Source organism: Eriocheir sinensis, chromosome 41, assembly GCF_024679095.1.
Source record: "Eriocheir sinensis breed Jianghai 21 chromosome 41, ASM2467909v1, whole genome shotgun sequence".
Classification (NCBI taxonomy): Eukaryota; Metazoa; Arthropoda; class Malacostraca; order Decapoda; family Varunidae; genus Eriocheir; species Eriocheir sinensis.
Genome location: NC_066549.1, coordinates 6862166 through 6881344, shown reverse-complemented (window position 1 = coordinate 6881344; position 19179 = coordinate 6862166). Strand labels below are relative to the sequence as shown.

The following is a 19179-nucleotide window of genomic DNA, read 5'->3' as shown; positions in this document are numbered from 1 at the left end:
CTTCCCTGCTTGCTCACTTCAAACACAGGTCTCTCTCTCTCTCTCTCTCTCTCTCTCTCTCTCTCTCTCTCTCTCTCTCTCTCTCTCTCTCTCTCTCTCTCTCTCTCTCTCTCTCTCTCTCTCTCTCTCTCTCTCTCTCTCTCTCTCTCTCTCTCTCTCTCTTTCTCAACCAATCCCAAAAGTTTTTCACGTACATCAGAACAAAAAAGAAAGTTAAAACCAACATTGGCCCATTGACGGATGAGACCGGATCACTAACCCAGGACAGTAAACACATGGCCAAAATCCTCAACAGTAACTTTGCGTCCGTATTTACGATTGAAGACAAAGAAGCCATACCCGAATGCCCCGCTCCCCCGAAGGCGATTACGCCCCTGGAAATTGACGCAATATCCGCCCAAGACGTAAAAAAGTACTTGGACAAACTCGACACGAAGAAGTCAACGGGACCTGACAACTTGTCACCGCGGTTGTTGAAAGAACTGAAACAGCAAATACTGCAGCCCCTCACAAGCATATTTAACCGGTCGCTACAACTGAACAAAGTTCCATTCATTCGTCTGTATTTCCTCTTTCCTACAACTCAGGCTTTAAAGAGGGATGCGCCACAAAAAGTAAATTTGAGATGTCTGTTTCTGGAAACCTTTGTCCTTTCTCAAGGAGCAGCACGATGCAAACATGTTTATTCATGACCATTTTTTACAGAGGCCTTGAACGGTATCCAGTTCTCAGAAAATGACAAAGGACATAAAAATATAGTAGTAGTAGTAGTAGTAGTAGTAGTAGTAGTAGTAGTAGTAGCAGCAGCAGCAGCAGCAGCAACAGGAGCAGGATGAGCAGTGGTAGTAGTAGCAATCGAAGTTGTATAGCAGTTATACCAGTATTAATATTTATTATTATTAATCTGTTTAGTGCGCCAGGCAAGGTGCTTGCCCATGCTTGCTCATGCGGATTCGAAACCAGCTCCTGAAGCTGCAGAGACCTGAGCAGTCTGGGTCACGCTTGCGAAGTCGGCAACTGACCGTATCCTAGAGCTTTGCGTACAGGGACGTTCGTTACGTCATTAACGTTGACAGCCATCGTAAAAATAAAATAGAGGGAATCCGGCCTAAACCAGCAACGCGGCGCGCCTCCCTCCCTACCTGCCGACCCCGTGATGAGTCGAGGCGCAGTTGACTCGCCCTTTTATTATTATTATTATTATTATTATTATTATTATTATTATTATTATTATTATTATTATTATTATTATTATTATTATTATTATTATTATTATTATTATTATTATTATCATTACAATTATTACTATTGTTTTTCTTTTTCCTTTTTAACCAACCAAATGCTGTGTTTAGGAGGAGGGAAAATAACAAACATAAGAATATAAAAAAAACGGCTAGATAAAACAGAAGAAAAAAAATAACAATAAATAAATGAATACATGAATTTAATAAACAAATAAACTTGGATAATAAAGACAAGGTATGTGCATTTCATCTATAACCATAAAAAAATCAAAGAGAAGCATCGACATGACCTCCACAACCTTTCCCTAAACCCTCCATAAGCTTTTCTACGACCTCCAAAACCGTAATCTCAACCTCCACAACCTCCTCCCCGACCCTCACACCCTCCCTCTCGAACTCAATAACCTTCTTTCTCGACCTATACAGCTTCAACTTAACCCCCCCCACCCTACCCCCCCCACACACGCAGACACGTACAATAATATATACCAATACACACACACACACACACACACACACACACACACACACACACGAAATAATAATAATACAAATCCATAAAACGAGCAGAATCCTAATACACGTGAGGAAAATAAAACAAAAATACGTGTGTCGATATCTCGCCTAAGCCCCCAATATCTCACGTGACGCCCCTATCTTCCCCCCCTCCCCCCCCACGTGATAAGCTGAGGTGCAGGTGACTCCCCCTCGCCCGTGTGTTTTCCCGACGCCTGATCCATGAGGCCATTCACTCCCCTATCTCCGCGCCGTCTCCCCCCCCCCCCCCGCCCTCAAAGAGATGACTGGTTAGATAAAGCTTTCCCCTCGTGAGTTAGATATGGAGTTGTTGATGATGATTATGATGAAAATACTGAAGGGGTGATATTGATGATGAAAATACTCCATGGGGTGATAAAAATGGTAGTAGGAACAGTGACAAGAGACAATAATAGTTGCATAATTATGTCACTACACACAATAATTCAAACATGGCGTGATAATTTTTTATTCCTTTTTCATTTCTTCTTTTTTCCTTTTTTTTACGATCACCACTATTATTATTATTATTATTATTATTATTATTATTATTATTATTATTATTATTATTATTATTATTATTATTATCATTATTATTATTATTATTATTATTATTATTATTATTATTATTATTATTATTATTATTATTATTATTATTATTATCATTATTATTATGATGATGATGATACTATTTATTTGTCCGCGCGCGTGTGTGTGTGTGTGTGTGTGTGTGTGTGTGACCTTCACCGTGACACCATATCGCACCATGTCATCGAACGGCCTTACGAAACCTTGGGAAATATGTGAGTTTTCTGTTCTCTCTCTCTCTCTCTCTCTCTCTCTCTCTCTCTCTCTCTCTCTCTCTCTCTCTCTCTCTCTCTCTCTCTCTCTCTCTCTCTCTCTCTCTCTCACACACACACACACACACACACACACACACACACACACACACACACACACACACACAAACACACTGTGCAATTTTTTGTTCATTCCTGGGATTTGGATGAAAACAAGTAAATAAAGCATATAAGAATAAAAAAAATATAGTAACCCTGGGATATCGTATGAGTGTGCCCACTTGGAAAACAACTTATAATTCTCAGCTCGTGAATGTTCTTGTACCTTTATCAGCCACATTACGAGCTCTCCCTTTCGACAATACCATTCTGCCAGACCACGTTCCCTGCGAGCTTTTCATGAACCACGCTCAGGGGCTATAACGGCTCTGTCCAAAACAATATTCCTTGGTTAGTAATAGTATGGCGCGAGCATGATGAGAAACAAATCATTGGAAGTGAAGTACTGGGAAATAATTGAAGGCGAAAAGCAGTTTATAAGTTTAGAAGTTTTTTAGAAGTTTAAAAGCTTAGAAGTAGTTTAGAAGTCGTTTATAAGTTGTTTAGAAGTAGTTTATAAGTTATTTAAAAGTTAAGAAGTAGTTTAGAAGTTGTTTAGAAGTAGTTTAGAAGTTTAGAAGTTGTTAAGAAGTTTAGAAGTTGAGAAGTTGTTTAGAAGTTGTTTAGAAGTAGTTTAGAAGTAGTTTAGAAGTAGTTTAGAAGTAGTTTAGAAGTTGTTTAGAAGTTTAGAAGTTGAGAAGTTGTTTAGAAGTAGTTTAGAAGCAGTTTAGAAGTTGTTTAGAAGTTGTTTAGAAGTTGTTTAGAAGTTTAGAAGTTGTTTAGAAGTTTAGAAGTTGTTTAGAAGTTGTTTAGAAGATGTTTAGAAGTTGTTTAGAAGTTTAGAAGTTCTCTAAAAGTAGTTTAGAAATAGTTTAGAAGTTGTTTAGAACTTTAGAAGTTGTTTAGAAGGTTAGAAGTTGTTTAAAAGTAGTTTAGAAGTTGTTTAGAAGTAGTTTAGAAGTTGTTTAGAAGTTTAGAAGTTGTTTAGAAGATGTTTAGAAGTAGTTTAAAAGTTGCCGCTGGTTTCTGAGATGGCAATAACAGACATGTGACATGTGAGCCTGTCTAACTAAGTACGTGCAAAAAATACAGATGTTGGTTGGTGTAGTGGTGGTAATTGTGGCGGCAGCTTCTTAGGAGCTGCCGGGCTTTTTTATTAGCGGGCTTTTTTTATTATTGTAGCGGGCTTTTTATATTATTGTGCCTTTTTTGTGCCCTTGAGCTGTCTCCTTTGTTGTAAAAAATATACAACTTTCGTGATAAAGGTGGACAAGAAAGGCGTGGGAACAGTGTATGGGAGGAAGACACTTGAAAACTTACCAGGAAAAAGTAACAAAAATACCTAAATGGAACTAATTACATTTTCGTGATAAAGAAGGACAGGTGAGGCGTGGGAAAATGTGCTCTAGTCCTCGGCTGTGTGTAGGCCGCGGGGGGCCGGGGAAAGAAGGCAAGGGCGGTGATGTCAACAACTTATATAAAAAAAATGCCCGGCGATAAAGGGTTACGTAAGACAAACAAGTGTCGCAACTAACTCATTACGACGTAGAACGGGCGACACTGGAAGGCGGTCTCAAAAGTCTTATAGGTATTAAAGGTATCAGGACACCTCTCCTCCCGAAATTGACCTCTCTTTCGGCCACATCTTTTGATTCTGTTTTGTAGGAGCAGCGAGTAGCGGGCTTTTTTTTTTATTATTGTTTCCTTTTTTTGTGCCCTTGAGCTGTCTCCTTTGTTGTAAAAAAAAAGTATGAATTTATGTCGAAAGGACGTTATGAGTAGCTTGGTGGCAATGCTTCCAAACCTTCTGTAACTTCATTCTCCTCCTCCTCCTCATCGTCATCATTATCAGCCTTCCCTTCCTTTTCTTAATCAGCATTATCGCCACTCTCCTCCTCCTCCTCATCATCATCATTCGCCTCTTTCTCCTCCTCCTCCTCATCGTCATCATTATCAGCCTTCCCTTCCTTTTCTTAATCAGCATTATCGCCACTCTCCTCCTCCTCCTCATCATCATCATTCGTCTCTTTCTCCTCCTCCTCCTCATCGTCATCATTATCACCCTTCCCCTCCTTTTCTTAAGCAGCATTATCGCCACTCTCCTCCTCCTCCTCATCATTATCATTCGCCTCTTTCTCCTCCTCCTCCTCATCGTCATCATTATCAGCCTTCCCCTCCTTTTCTTAAGCAGCATTATCGCCACTCTCCTCCTCCTCCTCATTATCACCATTCGCCTCTCTCTTCCTCCTCCTCCTTTTCTTCATCATTATCACCGTTCTGCTGCTCCTTCACTTCATCACCATTCTCCTCCTCCTAATCAGTATTATCGCCGTTTTTCTTCTCTTCATTATCATCATTGTACTCCTCCTCCTCCTCATCATCATCATTCTTTTCCCCCCTCTTTATCGGCATCACTACTATTCTTCTCCTCCTCATCATCATCAATTTTCCCCCTCTTTATCAGCATCATTACTATTCTTCTTCTCCTCCTCCTCCTCCTCCTCAACAGCGTCATGGTTTTGGGTAAAGCAAACACTGCGCGGCGTTGTTCTTCATTTCAGTAATTATCTTCTTAGAGACGTTAGGTTTATAAGAACGGCGTCTAGCGGGTACTTTCTTATTTTTCTTTTATATATGTAGTTTGGTCTGTCTTCTGTGACGTCAAAAAATGTTAATTCACGCATGCTTTGCCTGTGGGGGCAGTCACCGTGTAAAAGAAATACCACACATAAAACAAACACCTCTAGAACTCCATCGGCCGTCTTTGACCTATTTAAGTACACGAGAGCGAGACATCCTGAGCGGACTCGCGGTAAAGGAGTAAAAAGAGTTACCTAAGGGAAAGGACCTGTTAAAGAGAGCTGCCACAACGATATTTACCACTCCCTCGGCCGCCTTGAGCCCGTCTATGTACACCAGGAGTGAGGCATCCTGAATGGACTCCCGGTAGAATAAAATTGGTTTTGTTCCCAGGTATAAGGAGATATGGGTGCCCCTTAGAACGAGTCTTGAGGACGTTGGTTATTCTCATCGCCAAGAAATAAAACTCGAGTTAAGGTTTTGCTTGCCGCCTCGGCCACTAAAATCGAGTACGGCAGAGAGGCAGCTGGGAGGTGGTGGCTGAGGGGTCAACGAGCGGACGCGGGATATAGGAAGCCCGTTCGCGTCCCGTCCGGTGCTGCAAATAATTTTTCAGTCATCGCCGAGTGGCCTAAGACTACCCACATGTTGTCCTGAAGGCCATCTATCAGACTGGACTCTAGTCTCTCTCTAAAAGATGATCAAAGATGAGCTTCAGGGGGCAGTATGAGCCAAGCAAGATGGCGCCACTATAACTCCAAATTCACCTCTCTTTTGGCGACTTTACTTTTTTTTAGCAGGAATGTTTAGCGTTTTTGAAAAAAATTGATTTTGCTCTTGAGCTGCTTTTCACGCTGACTGCTCTTCTGAACTTGCTAACTGCATGCCCCTCCCCCTCCCGCGGCCTCACCGCAAGCGACTTTCTACTCAAACTCATCCGTTCACTGTCCAAATTCCTTACGCACAAGTTAACCAGCATTTTCACTCTTTCATCCCTCATGCAGGTAAACTCTGTACCAATCTTCCTTCATCTGTATTTCCTCCTGCCTACAACTTGAACTCTTTCAAGAGGAGGGTATCAGAAGACCTCTCCTCCCGAAGTTGACCTCTTCATCTGTATTTCCTCCTGCCTACAACTTGAACTCTTTCAAGAGGAGGGTATCAGAACACCTCTCCTCCCGAAGTTGACCTCTCTTTTTGGTTTTTTGCCCGTGAGCTGCTGTTAAAAATAAATAAAAAAATGAAATGGATAAACTTTCCTGGAAAACGGCTACGCAGTAGTGGGTGGGAAGGGAACTGGGTAAACTGTTCTGTTTAATAACTGCGCAGTAGTGGATGGGAAAGAAAACTGAGTACATTTTCCTGGGCAACGGCCACACAAACGAACTAGTCAGCGTTCCACGACCCCTTCCCTTTTTCTAACGGGCAACAAAAACTGAATCACTTAGCTTGTCAGAAACTAGAAAGGTAAACGCGTAAAACCACACGAAGGAAAGGCGGTGATTTTCATTTAATCCTTTCATTTAGTATTCTACAGTGTCATTCCTGCACTATAAGCTCACTCGTATGGAATATGCATCTCACGTGTGGGGGGGCTCCACTCACACAGCTCTCTTGGACAGAGTGGAGTCTAAGGCTCTTCGTCTCATCAGCTCTCCTCCTCTTACTGATAGTCTTCTACCTCTTGAATTCCGCCACCATGTTGCCTCTCTTTCTATCTTCTATCGATATTTTCACGCTGATTGCTCTTCTGAACTTGCTAACTGTATGCCTCCTCCCCTCCCGCGGCCCCGCTGCACTCGACTTTCTACTCAAGCTCATCCCTATACTGTCCAAATCCCTTACGCACGAGTCAACCAGCATCTTCACTCTTTCATCCCTCACACAGGTAAATTCTGGAACAATTTTCATTCATCTGTATTTCCTCCTGCCTACGACTTGAACTCTTTCAAGAGGAGGGTATCAGGACACCTCTCCTTCAGAAGTTGACCTCTCTTTTGGCCAATCCACTGAGCGCTTTTTGTGGGAGCAGCGAATAGCGGGCTTTTTTTTTCATTATTGTTTCCTTTTTTTTTTTTGCCCTAGAACTCCTTCCTCTGCTGTATATATATATATATTTATATATATATATATATATATATATATATATATATATATATATATATATATATATATATATATATATAATTCCCTGGTGCCGGATTACAGAAAACCTAACGAAAAGCTGGAACACATATCATTACCTAACGTCACTTTAGGCCCAAATAAATTACATAATAGGTGACATTGTGGACAACCTACAAGGAAAAGCCGCCAGAAATAATGCGCGGAGCAATTGCCATAAGGCGTGTGATAATTAATGATATTACAAAACAAGTACGAGTGACCGTGGAGACTGAACGGTCGATATTAAAGAAGAGAAAAAAATAAGAATTCATGACATTAAATAACACAGCTGAACACCTAGAATAGTACCGTCACAACCTCAGGGTTTGAAGGGCCCTGGTCCAAGGAAGAAACAAACAAACAAACAAACAGCGGCGCAGACAAGATCAATCCAAAACTTCTTTTTATACACTAGAACAAGACAAACAAACATTGATGGTCTGTTGATAGACGGAAGCGGTGTCTTGGCTTAGAACCACAAAAATAGGTCGAGATCTTGAACATAAACTTTGCGCCCAATGTCTGTGTAACACTGGGGGAGCAGCGCGGTGACGACCTTTTAATTATTGTTCGTCCTTGAGCTGCTTCCTATATACTGTAAAAACAACAACTACTACTACTAATGATAATACGGTTACTAATACACTACTACTACTACTACTACTACTACTACTACTACTACTACTACTACATAAATGATACCTCCACCCATGTTTTTTTTCCCGACACATAATCATGGAGGGCTCCATAGCTTGGAGGTAATTAGCCCCAACTCTGTTCGCTAATGACTGTGGCATCCAACCATATCACTAATACTACCTGACACTAAATCCCCTATCATCTATTACGTCTAGATCCCCCTTTCCTTCCCTACTCCAGTCACTCCCGACCCACCCTAATGTCACTCTCCACCACTGTGGCTTCATAGTCCATATTGGAGATGTTGGTGGCTTTTGGGCCAGAGTGTCTGGTGCCCCTGAGACATAGGATGGCCGACCTGAGCAGGGAGAACGAGAGGCGACACCTCATCCAGGCGACAACGTGGCTCCTTGGCTGATGCTTCTTTTCTGAGATTAGTTCCGCGAGGCGTGCGTAGAAGCATTGGGCCCTGGGACCCATCCCGCCGGATGTGGTGAAGACGAGGGGGGTGAAGCTGCCCTGATCCACATGTTGGATTCTTTCACCGTATGCCTTTGTCTTCTCCTGCTCGTTCCTGTGGTGGGCGGCTTGCAGGGGCAGCTCACGGTGACAGGCAGCCATCGGGTCGAATATGCGGATGTCCATGAACGCCCGCTGTCCGCGCACCCAGAATCCGCGGGCACTTACATCAACCCGTGCCTCCTGTGAGGTATTGGCTGTCCTGTACCGAAGGTGTTCGCCATCCAGGGGAAGCAGTGCCGGCTCGGTAGTGACGTCTTGGCATACCTCCCCGAACATGCTGGCTGTCAGATCCCTCACTTCATCGTGTCGAATACAGACGAAGCCTCCTTTTTTACATGTCATGGTGTGGGTGACATCATTTGGTGATCCATATGCACAGAGATCAGGCAGTCCCTCAATCGGCCAGCCATATCTCAGAGCAATGGCGTCGACAAATTCTTGTTTGTTGAGGCTGAAGGCCTTTGCTCTGATTGGTAATGACGGTAGCCAGTTAGAGGCGCCTGCCTCCTGTGCTGTGTGTATTTTTCTACCCATTTCTGTGGACAGGTGGTGTGTAAGACGGTCCAGCTCGTCTTTTTGGGCCTGTTGCCTTTCTTCTGAGATTTTTCTTTTAATATCTCTTATTTCTGTTTGGTCTATCTCGCCCTCTGCCTCCTGAACGATGATCCTGTTGATGAGTGACCTACTACTACTACTACTACTACTACTACTGCTACTACTACTACTACTATTTCTACTACTACTACTACTACTACTACTACTACTACACAAACCATAAGCTAAATACATGTTTCCATTCCACACTGGCTCTGTCTGAAGGCTCCAGTAGTGTGGTAGCAAATATAAAAGCAAAAGGTAATACTGTAACTCACGGACACCCAGCACGTCGCTATTATTTTTTGATAATTATTGTTATTGCCATTATTATCTTTACCCCACTTTCTCCTAATCCTCCTTTTTCTTCTTTTTTTTTACAGTAGAGGAGTCAGTTCAAGGGCATAAAAAAAGGGAAATACATGTTAAAAAAAAGCCCGCTACTCACTGCTCCTAAAAAGAGTTAGAAGAGTGGCCGAAAGATAGGTCAGTTTCGGGAGAAGTGCAATGATACTACTACTACTACTACTACTACTATTACCGCTACTACTACCATTATTATTGCAGTGATGATGGTGATCCGTTTAGGCATAGGCAAGAGAAGATGGCGCCACTATAAACACTTGCCTGCGCCATGACGGGCTGGGGCCGAATACCATCCAGGGCCTTCAAGCATGCCTACCGGCGCAATAGGCGGAGACGTAAAAAAACAAAAACAAAAAAAAAACAAAAAACAAAAAAAAAAAAACAGAGGCAGCAGCAGCGGTGTTGTCCTAGGCCGGCTGCAGCATTCCCAGGTGTCAGATAAGCGGGGCGGGGCCGCGGACGAAATCCAAAATATTTAATGCCGCGGAACACGTCGGGAGCTCACTCACCGACTCGAGAACACTGGACGAGGCCGAGGAGGTCACCGAGAGGTCGCATTAAAGTTGTTGACAGTCTCCACACTACCCGAGCCTTAGGTCACCATGGTTCCGTCGACGAGTCTTCTGCTCCTGTTGGGTGGGTGCTGGGGCCGTATCATTGGGTGTTTTTCGGGGGCGGTCAACACACTCAGCAAAGCATCAGGGAAGAGAGGAGGGGAGTAGCTTTGGCGAGGTGTTCAGCTTAATGAAAGGGTTCTTGTCTGGGTGCATACCGTCCGAGCGCATCCACCCAGTTTTCTTTCTTAAACACGTCAAATGGAGACAAATTCGACAATGCTTTTTCATCCACCCAGTTTTCTTTCTTAAACACGCCAAACGAAGATAAATTCGACAATGCTTTTTCATCCACCCAGTTTTCTTTCTTAAACACGCCAAACGAAGATAAATTCGACAATGCTTTTTCATCCACCCAGTTTTCTTTCTTAAACACGCCAAACGAAGATAAATTCGACAATGCTTTTTCATCCACCCAGTTTTCTTTCTTAAACACGCCAAACGAAGATAAATTCGACAATGCTTTTTCATCCACCCAGTTTTCTTTCTTAAACACGCCAAATGAAGACAAATTCGACAATGCTTTTTCATCCACCCAGTTTTCTTTCTTAAACACGCCAAATGAAGACAAATTCAACAATGCTTTTTCATCCACCCAGTTTTCTTTCTTAAACACGCCAAATGAAGACAAATTCAACAATGCTTTTTCATCCACCCAGTTTTCTTTCTTAAACACGTCAAATGAAGACAAATTCAACAATGCTTTTTCATCCACCCAGTTTTCTTTCTTAAACACGTCAAATGAAGACAAATTCAACAATGCTTTTTCATCCACCCAGTTTTCTTTCTTAAACACGTCAAATGAAGACAAATTCAACAATGCTTTTTCATCCACCCAGTTTTCTTTCTTAAACACGTCAAATGAAGACAAATTCAACAATGCTTTTTCATCCACCCAGTTTTCTTTCTTAAACACGTCAAATGAAGACAAATTCAACAATGCTTTTTCATCCACCCAGTTTTCTTTCTTAAACACGTCAAATGAAGACAAATTCAACAGTGCTTTTTCATATGCTGATACTATTCTTTGTTTAGAGAAAGCTGACTAAAAAAATAAGGTGTAAGAAATGATCGCAACTCCCTGATCCGCAAAGTGAAAAAGAAGATGCTAACTTTAATTTTGCGCTAATTTGTGACCAGAAAGGAGAAACAGATCGGTCTAATTACTGGTAAAAATAATAATAATAATAAAAAAACAATAAGGGAGAAAGCCACTACCAAGATTATGACAGACTTACAACACCGCGCAGACAGTGTAATTAATTAAGCATAACCCAATTTAATATTACAGCATTCTTGATACAATTATTTTCATTATTGGCTTTAGTAAATGCCACTTTATATAAAACGAAATGCCAAGAAAATAAGTGAAGCGGTTGAGTAAAAAAACAAAAAACAAAAAAACAAACAAACAAACAAAAAAAAAAAACAGTAATTTTGTTCTTTCCTCGCTTCTAGATGTGAGCTTAGGAGCGTGTGTGTGTGTGTGTGTGTGTGTGTGAGAGAGAGAGAGAGAGAGAGAGAGAGAGAGAGAGAGAAAGGGGAAGGGGAGAGGCGGGGGAAGACGAACACCCACCCACATGTCACCTCTATCCTCCACAGTGGGAGTCTTTGGCGCCGCGACTGCCGCCCCCCGAGACGCCCCCCGCGCCACCCTGGACGACGTTCACTTCCTGCTGTGGACGAGGTGAGGACACGCTTTCCTCAGCCTATAGTAAACTAAGCTGACCTAACCTTGTCTAGCCTAGCATGAACTCACTTGGCATCAGAGTAACACATGATCTCACTTTCTTTGTTTTAATGTTTCGGATGTTCACAGCAACTTGCAAATGCTGATTATCTCTGAAAAATGTTCAAGGGAAATGTTGCTTATCTAGATCAACAACAGTGGCAACATAATACAGTGTCGAAATGGCAAGACACAGCAGCGCAAAGTAACCTTCTGGTACTGTTATTGCCTATACTGAAAACAACAACAACCTACAAACAAACTATTTTGTAACTAACGACATATAACACCACACGAAGCATCCAGACCCCGCGCACCCACCCACCCACACATACACAGAGTTACCTAGAAGCCCTGTTATCGCCGTAACTTCCATACCAATACAAACTAACGTACTGGCTCTCTCTGACCAGCACATAGGCTACACCACAGACAAACTAACCATGACCACTAACATCACACACTACACAACACACGACAACATCTTCACTCTTACCTTCCTCACTACTCACTCCCGCCCCAACCTTCGCCCTCCCCGCAGGAGTAACTCAGGGGACGACCAGTACGTGGAGCTGACTGAAGGGGACCTCAGCAGCCTGGGCCCCTTCAACAGTGCCGACCCCACGGTGGTGCTCGTGCACGGCTTTGCCAACAGCGGCAACGGAAGCTGGCCGGTGGACGCCAAGACAGGTGAGCGGAGGTGCCCTGACTTAATGATTGATGATTCTTGATTTAGCATTTGTTTGACTAGATGTGTTTACTTATAAATACTCAAGATATGCGGTCTATTTCAAGCCTTCCTTTTGTTATGCTCTTTGTAAGACCACGGTTTCAACAATATCACAAGATACTCGTTGACAGGGCCTTGGTCGCGAGGCAATGTTACAAATCCATTAATCGTCCTCCAACATATGCTGGTTTTCAAATTATCGGGGCGCCCCGCGAACGTTATTTGAAGGCAACATGAAAGTTTCTGGGAAATGACAGGCACACTTTTTTATGATTGTTGATGCTCTGAGCCTTAGAGTCAACATCGGCACCTTAGAGTCTAAGGTGCCGGAGGAGCATCTCAGGCAATTATGATTTGAAAAGCACAGAAGGAGCTTTGCATAGTCGCGGATTTCGCGAATTCGTGGAGTTCTTTGCCTCGAACTCCAGAAAATGCTTTTGAGGACTAATGTATCACATAATTCGTGTCTTCTACACTTTTCTCTGCCTTTACCTTCGCCCAGTCCTTGGTCACAATCATGACGCGCCCTCCTTCGCCCCACAGAGCTGTTGACGCTCGGCTCCTACAACGTCATCGCGGTGGAGTGGAGCCAGCTGGCGGCGGCGCCCTTCTACCCCACGGCCGTGGCCTCCGTGCCTCAGGTGAGTGCCGCACCCACGGCTGCCGCGGTAGGTGATGAATATAACCATGACGGGAGTTTTGACTCTCTTCTATAAGCTTATATCAGTTAAAGCTGATGCCCTCCCCTACACACACACACACACACACACACACACACACATGGCGCTAATTCCGCCCCCCGTGGCAGGTCGGGGCCCTCACGGCGAGTCTCCTAGACTGGCTGCACGACGCGGCAGGCATGGACGCCTCCGGGGTGCAGGCTATCGGCCACTCCCTCGGGGCTCACCTCTCGGGAGCCACCGGGCAGAACTTGAAGAGCTTCCGCCTTCCCTTCATCACGGGTAAGTTTCCCTCTCCCTTCACCGCCGCAGGGAAGGCCAAGCAGCGCCCATTCCCTCAATATTACCAGTAAGGTCAGCAGTTTCTACTTCCATTACATAAAAATCATATGACCTTAAGGCTCCATAATAATATTAGTTTTTTTTTAAATGTTGGCAGTGCGAAATTTCTTTTCCATCACTAATGTAGAACAACAACGATCAATTCAACGTCACCCAAATATATACGTGGAAACTTCCACCAACACCCCTGTATGCAGGTTCTTTTCCAGCCATTGTCACACATCAACATTGCCACACTTCCATCAATCACCAACACAAGCCCTCCTTCACCCAAAGCTTGTTACGATATACAACAAACTACCTCTGTCATTTCTCTCTATAGGCCTCTCTACCATATGACAACCCCACACTTATTCCTCTCTCCTCCCTCTCCCTCACTGTATGTAACCCCGCTCCCTCCTCCCCTGCAGGCATGGACCCCGCTGGACCTTCGTTCTTCAACGAGCCGGCCTCAAGCCGCCTTGACAAGACCGACGCAGACTTTGTCCAGATCATTCACACCAACGGCTGCGGTGTTCTGGATGTGAGTGACTTGCGGATGTAGTGAGAGGCGGGGATAAATAGGGAGTGTTGGTGTGGGTGGGTGGCAGGCTGGGTAGATGGACAGTAGGAGGATAGTGCCGATGAAAAACTGGGCAGAGTTTTTTCCGCTTTTAAACTACAACGAGACAAGAGTAGCGTAGGATATTTTTTTTTACTTTCGCTCCTTTCGTTACTGTTACTTCTAAGAGGTTTGCTCAGACTGTTCATTCCGTTCCCCCGGGCTGCTACAGGCGTGCGTGGGGCTGCCGGATGTGATGGGACACGTGGACTTCTACCCCAACGGTGGCGAGCACCAGCCGGGCTGTACCATTGGCGGGGACTGGATGGACCTGCTGGTTGGTGAGTATTGTGTTACTGTGGCACACACGACCTACCTACTTAGCTAACTTCTTATCTAATTAGATGTGTATGCCTATCCACTTGCCTGCCTGTCTACTTCACTGATCCTTGTAGCTCGTTTGGGCTCTGCGTTATTGTGACCAACCACATAATCACCAATTTTTCTAAACCCATTCGCGCCAGGAAAAAAAATAAATAGAAAACTCTTAGCTTCCACTTTTGTCGTGTTCTTTGGTGTACTGTAGTTTTGGTTTGTGGTGTATGTTGGAGGATATCCCATTAGAGGGAGGATGGTTAGTGTTAACTCTTTGGGTCGTATTATAAGACATTTCGTCACCCAAGAACACATATTTGACAAAGCTTTCATAGGAGTTGTGAGCATTTCCAGGAGTAGTTTTATGACTCTGGTGGTAGTTTGACCCTTTCTCTGCACCATGACCCTGAAGAAACACTCATTAGAACCCGACTGACCCCCTCTTTGACCTTTAGAAATGGGTGATGTGGGAAGCGAAAGTGTCTTATAATACCGATCTTTGTCTCTGGTGAGGTATTCTCAAGACACAAACACCACAACACAAAAAGCCTACAACCAAATCAAAGACACTAACGTCGGCGGCGGCTGTGGAGGAGGAAAAGGAAGAAAATAATAGCATCTGTGTGTCCTCATCAGGTGGGTGCAGTCACGGCAAGGCTTTCAAGTACTGGATGGAGAGCATCAACGGGGAGTACCCATTCACATCGCGCCCTTGCCAGGATTGGGAAACATACTTGGCCGGCGGCTGCGAGTGTAGCCAGGGATGTCTTGAAATGGGCTTCCATGTGGACCGCAGGTGAGAGTAAGGGAGATAATTCAGTGATCTGGGCAGCATATCCCTGGACTGTAGTATTGTTAAACATCAGGCCTCTTTTGATTTTTTTTGTAGGAGCAGCGAGTGGCGGACTTTTTTTTTATTGTTTCCTTTTTTTGTGCCCTTGAGCTGTCTCCTTTGTAATAAAAAAAAAACCCTCTTCGTAAATATGCATCCTGGTACGTACAGCAGGGTAGATCAGGGTGTTGCAGAGGCTGAGGGAGGCAGTCATGTCTATGGGAGGTGTCGAGGGCCATAAGACACAACAGAGGCTGAACAGGAATCAAGGGGACGAGGCAGCAACAAGTAATGAGGGAGGAAGTAACGGGGCGGTGCAATAACTTTTAGAGTATGAAAGGATACCTGGAGAGGGGGGGGGGTGCCAGGGGGGGAAGGGCATTGACAGTACTAGGCATTTTTTTTCGGTTGTGTGTGTGGGGGGGGGGGGGGCAATGAGTAAAGGAGATAGTGGGAGAGGGCAGGGAAATGGAATTGTTGGTCTACTTGATAATGAATGTTGAAATCAGAGGAGCTTATTTCGAGGCCAGGGAACTGATGCTGTCATATGTAGACCACGCAAGAGATATTTTTTTTCTAACAATGCGTAAAAAATGTGTCCCACCGATAAGGTATGTCTCACCTGGTGCAAGATGACAATGATTTGCTTCTCTTGGCCGAATCACTCGCTTATTCTTGTTTCCTCTCCCCGCAGCCTGGAAGGATCTTACTACCTCGAAACTAACATGAATAAACCCTACGCTCAGGGTGCCTTCCGCTCGCACTGACTCTAAGCCACGGTGCAGCGGAGGAGGACAAACTCATGTGTCTTGTTTGTCGCCGTCCGTGTCACGTAATTCCAGTACTCGACGCGCCGCTGCCCTGGCTGATCGTGCTCCTTCCCTCACAACCTTCTGCGTCTTTATCCAATGCGGAGACACAAGGAAGGCACAGTAAAACGGAACAATTGGCAGAATGAAGAGCTTTAGACGGCTCCTTTTTCATGTGGACAAGTGGAGAAGACGATTTCAGGATCCCTTGGACCGCTTGACTGCGCTGAGGGATCATCCTTCGAGACAGGACACTCTAGAAAGCTAATCATCATCATCATCATAATTTTCCGAGGGTCAACGGGCGACGAAATGACCAGCGCGGCGGCAGTTCTCATTACTCATATTTAGTTAAGCGAAGTCTGCAGCAACAGTTGTAATAAAAAAGATAATGCACATGAGGTTTTACTGAATGCCTTGAAACACCACACGCAGACAAACACAGACACGATTATAAAAAAAAATGACAGTGCACATGAGTTGTTTTTACTGTAGGCTTTGAAACACACCACAAATACGCGGACACGCCTACATTCACCACTAACTTTGCAGCCGTAGTGGACCATCTTCCACCTTCTTACAGCCTCCACCTTCACAAGATCATCCCATTGCAGCAACCTCTCCACTATTTTTTTTTTTTTTACGTGTCGGCCTATAGCGTCGGTAACCTTTTTTTTTCTTCTTTTTTTCGGTTCCAGCTCGTTATGGCGCAGGCAAGTGCTTATAGTGGTGCCATCTTGCTTGGCTCATGCTGTCCCTTGGAGCTCATCTTTTATCATAGAATCTAGAGTTCGGGTTGATAGGTGGTCTTCAGGAGAGCATGTGGGTAGTCCTAGGCCTCTCTCTCTCTCTCTCTCTCTCTCTCTCTCTCTCTCTCTCTCTCTCTCTCTCTCTCTCTCTCTCTCTCTCTCTCTCTCTCTCTCTCTCTCTCTCTCTCTCTCTCTCTCTCTCTCTCTCTCTCTCTCTCTCTCTCAGAGAAAACCAGCAATAAGTCGGTAAGATGGCACCACTATAAACACTTGCCTGCGCCACAACGGGCTGGGGCCGACCATCAGGCCTACTATGAAGGCCTACCGGCGCCACAGGCCAAGACGTAAAAACAAAACAAAAAAGCTGACTTTGTTTATAATGCCATATTGTAGGGTTCATCAGGGCTAACAAATGTTATTATACAATGTCATGTCTACAATGCATGGGTAAGCCAGGAAAACAGCTTGAAGAGAACAACAACAACAACACAAAGAAGATGGACAATCCGTTGATCGGCGTCTGCGGCGCCAATAATAACCGACGCAGAATCGCGGGATATTGCATTCTCGGGATATCGTATTCTCAGACGCTTTTGGGTCTCACAACAAATATTTCCAAAGGCCACTTAATCAAGTTCTAATGATTCTTTTTCACGTTCATGATGCAAGCCTTGCCAAACTATTACTAGGCTAATAAAACTATCCATGGGAAAGCCCACAACCTCTACAAAAGCCTTATCAAATGTGGGTGTGTGAGCCCCGAGTTGGTTGAGAGCAACGACCTTAGTGTCTAATCGGCGATTACTCCGTGAGACTGATCTGAGGCCTATTACCGGTAAAGTAACAAAACGAGAACTCCGGCTATACGAGCATGTGGCACGCTAGCCTGAAGCTGTCACTGCTCACCGGGTTGTTTCTTTGAGACTGTAGCAAGCCACCGCTGAAACGGTTGCGTACTCTCCTCCGATGAGACAAGGAAAATGGTGTGGCAGCACAGACTCAATTAGTGAATGTTTTGATGTTCTTGTCTCTCGTCTTATTGTCCGTGTTGCGTCTTTAATGTTTGTCTCTCTTGTTACTCGTTTATCTTCCACTGTCTGTCCTCGTCCTCCTATTGTTAACTCGCACATATTGTTTACTACACACACTAACATTTATATGTCATCTACGCCATACAACATTCATACACACGCATACACACACAAACACCTTTTCTATGTGTTGTGTTTGTCTCAATGACCTTTGTATGTTTGTTCAAATAAATAACCCTGACGGATATGACTTTCACTATCCGTGAACCAATTAGCGCTTAGAACACTTGCTACCGCCAACAAGGCAACTCTGAGTGGAAGACCCAAGAGGATGCCAGCAAAGTTAGTCTCGGGCAAGTCGATAGAGTCTGCCGTGAGGTACTTCGGAAGGGAAGGGACCTGCATGGAGACTTGCTCAGAGGGACCCCAGGGTTGGCAGTGTAGGGTAGCCGAGATGACGAGCTCCCCCGGCGTATGCCCGTATTGAATGATGGATTGGTCATTATCATCATCAGCCAATGCCAGTCCACTGCAGGACAAAGGTCTTTCCCAACGTTCTCCACCACCCTCTGTTTGATGTTAGTGTCCTAAATATGTGTACTCCTCTCCTATCTCAAGTGTTTTGTTCCCGATCAGTATTTGTTTTGCCAGCTGATCATTTAACATTAATTGCCAAGGATGGAGTACACCTGTCACTCCAGGGGGTTGAGGTTTTCGCAGACTCCCTCGAGCGATCACTCAGCACTCTGCAGGATTTTTTAGGATAGGCGAGGGGGGAGGGCCTATCGTCCGTGGATGTGCTTCGCAGACGGTGACTAGGAAGCTTAAGATAAATCAAAAGGCTGCAACAAAGGATGGTCTAACGGCTTATTACACCAACAGTCGGAGTCTCAGGAACAAAATAGATCTACTGAGGGGGAAAGCATGTGTCGAGAAATTCGACATTATAGCAATCACGGAAACATGGTTGGATATGCAAACAAAAACTTCATGTCGGAATTGGAAATAGACGGTTATCAGATGTTTCACAAGGATAGAAAGGGAAGAAGGGGAGGAGGGGTGGCACTCTATGTTAAAGACACACTTAAATGTGCCGCTAAGAATTCTGTTCAAACAAACGGCGACTCCAAGTTGGGTGGACGTCCAGAGGGAAAGACAAACTAACTCTAGGGGTTCTATACAGGCCTACTTTCAGACTTG

The 19179-nt window shown here is 44.3% G+C and overlaps 1 protein-coding gene across 1 annotated transcript; it reads left to right on the top strand.

Annotated features, from left to right (window-relative positions):
* The first annotated feature begins 10022 nt into the window (after window positions 1-10022).
* LOC127009583 (pancreatic lipase-related protein 2-like) lies at window positions 10023-16595 on the top strand. Its single transcript, XM_050882789.1, has 9 exons — window positions 10023-10183; window positions 11764-11848; window positions 12432-12580; window positions 13164-13261; window positions 13429-13582; window positions 14053-14165; window positions 14416-14524; window positions 15195-15354; window positions 16085-16595. The coding sequence occupies exons 1-9, from the start codon at window positions 10150-10152 to the stop codon at window positions 16155-16157; spliced, it is 975 nt and encodes a 324-aa protein (XP_050738746.1). The 5' UTR covers window positions 10023-10149; the 3' UTR covers window positions 16158-16595.
* The last annotated feature ends 2584 nt before the right edge of the window (window positions 16596-19179 follow it).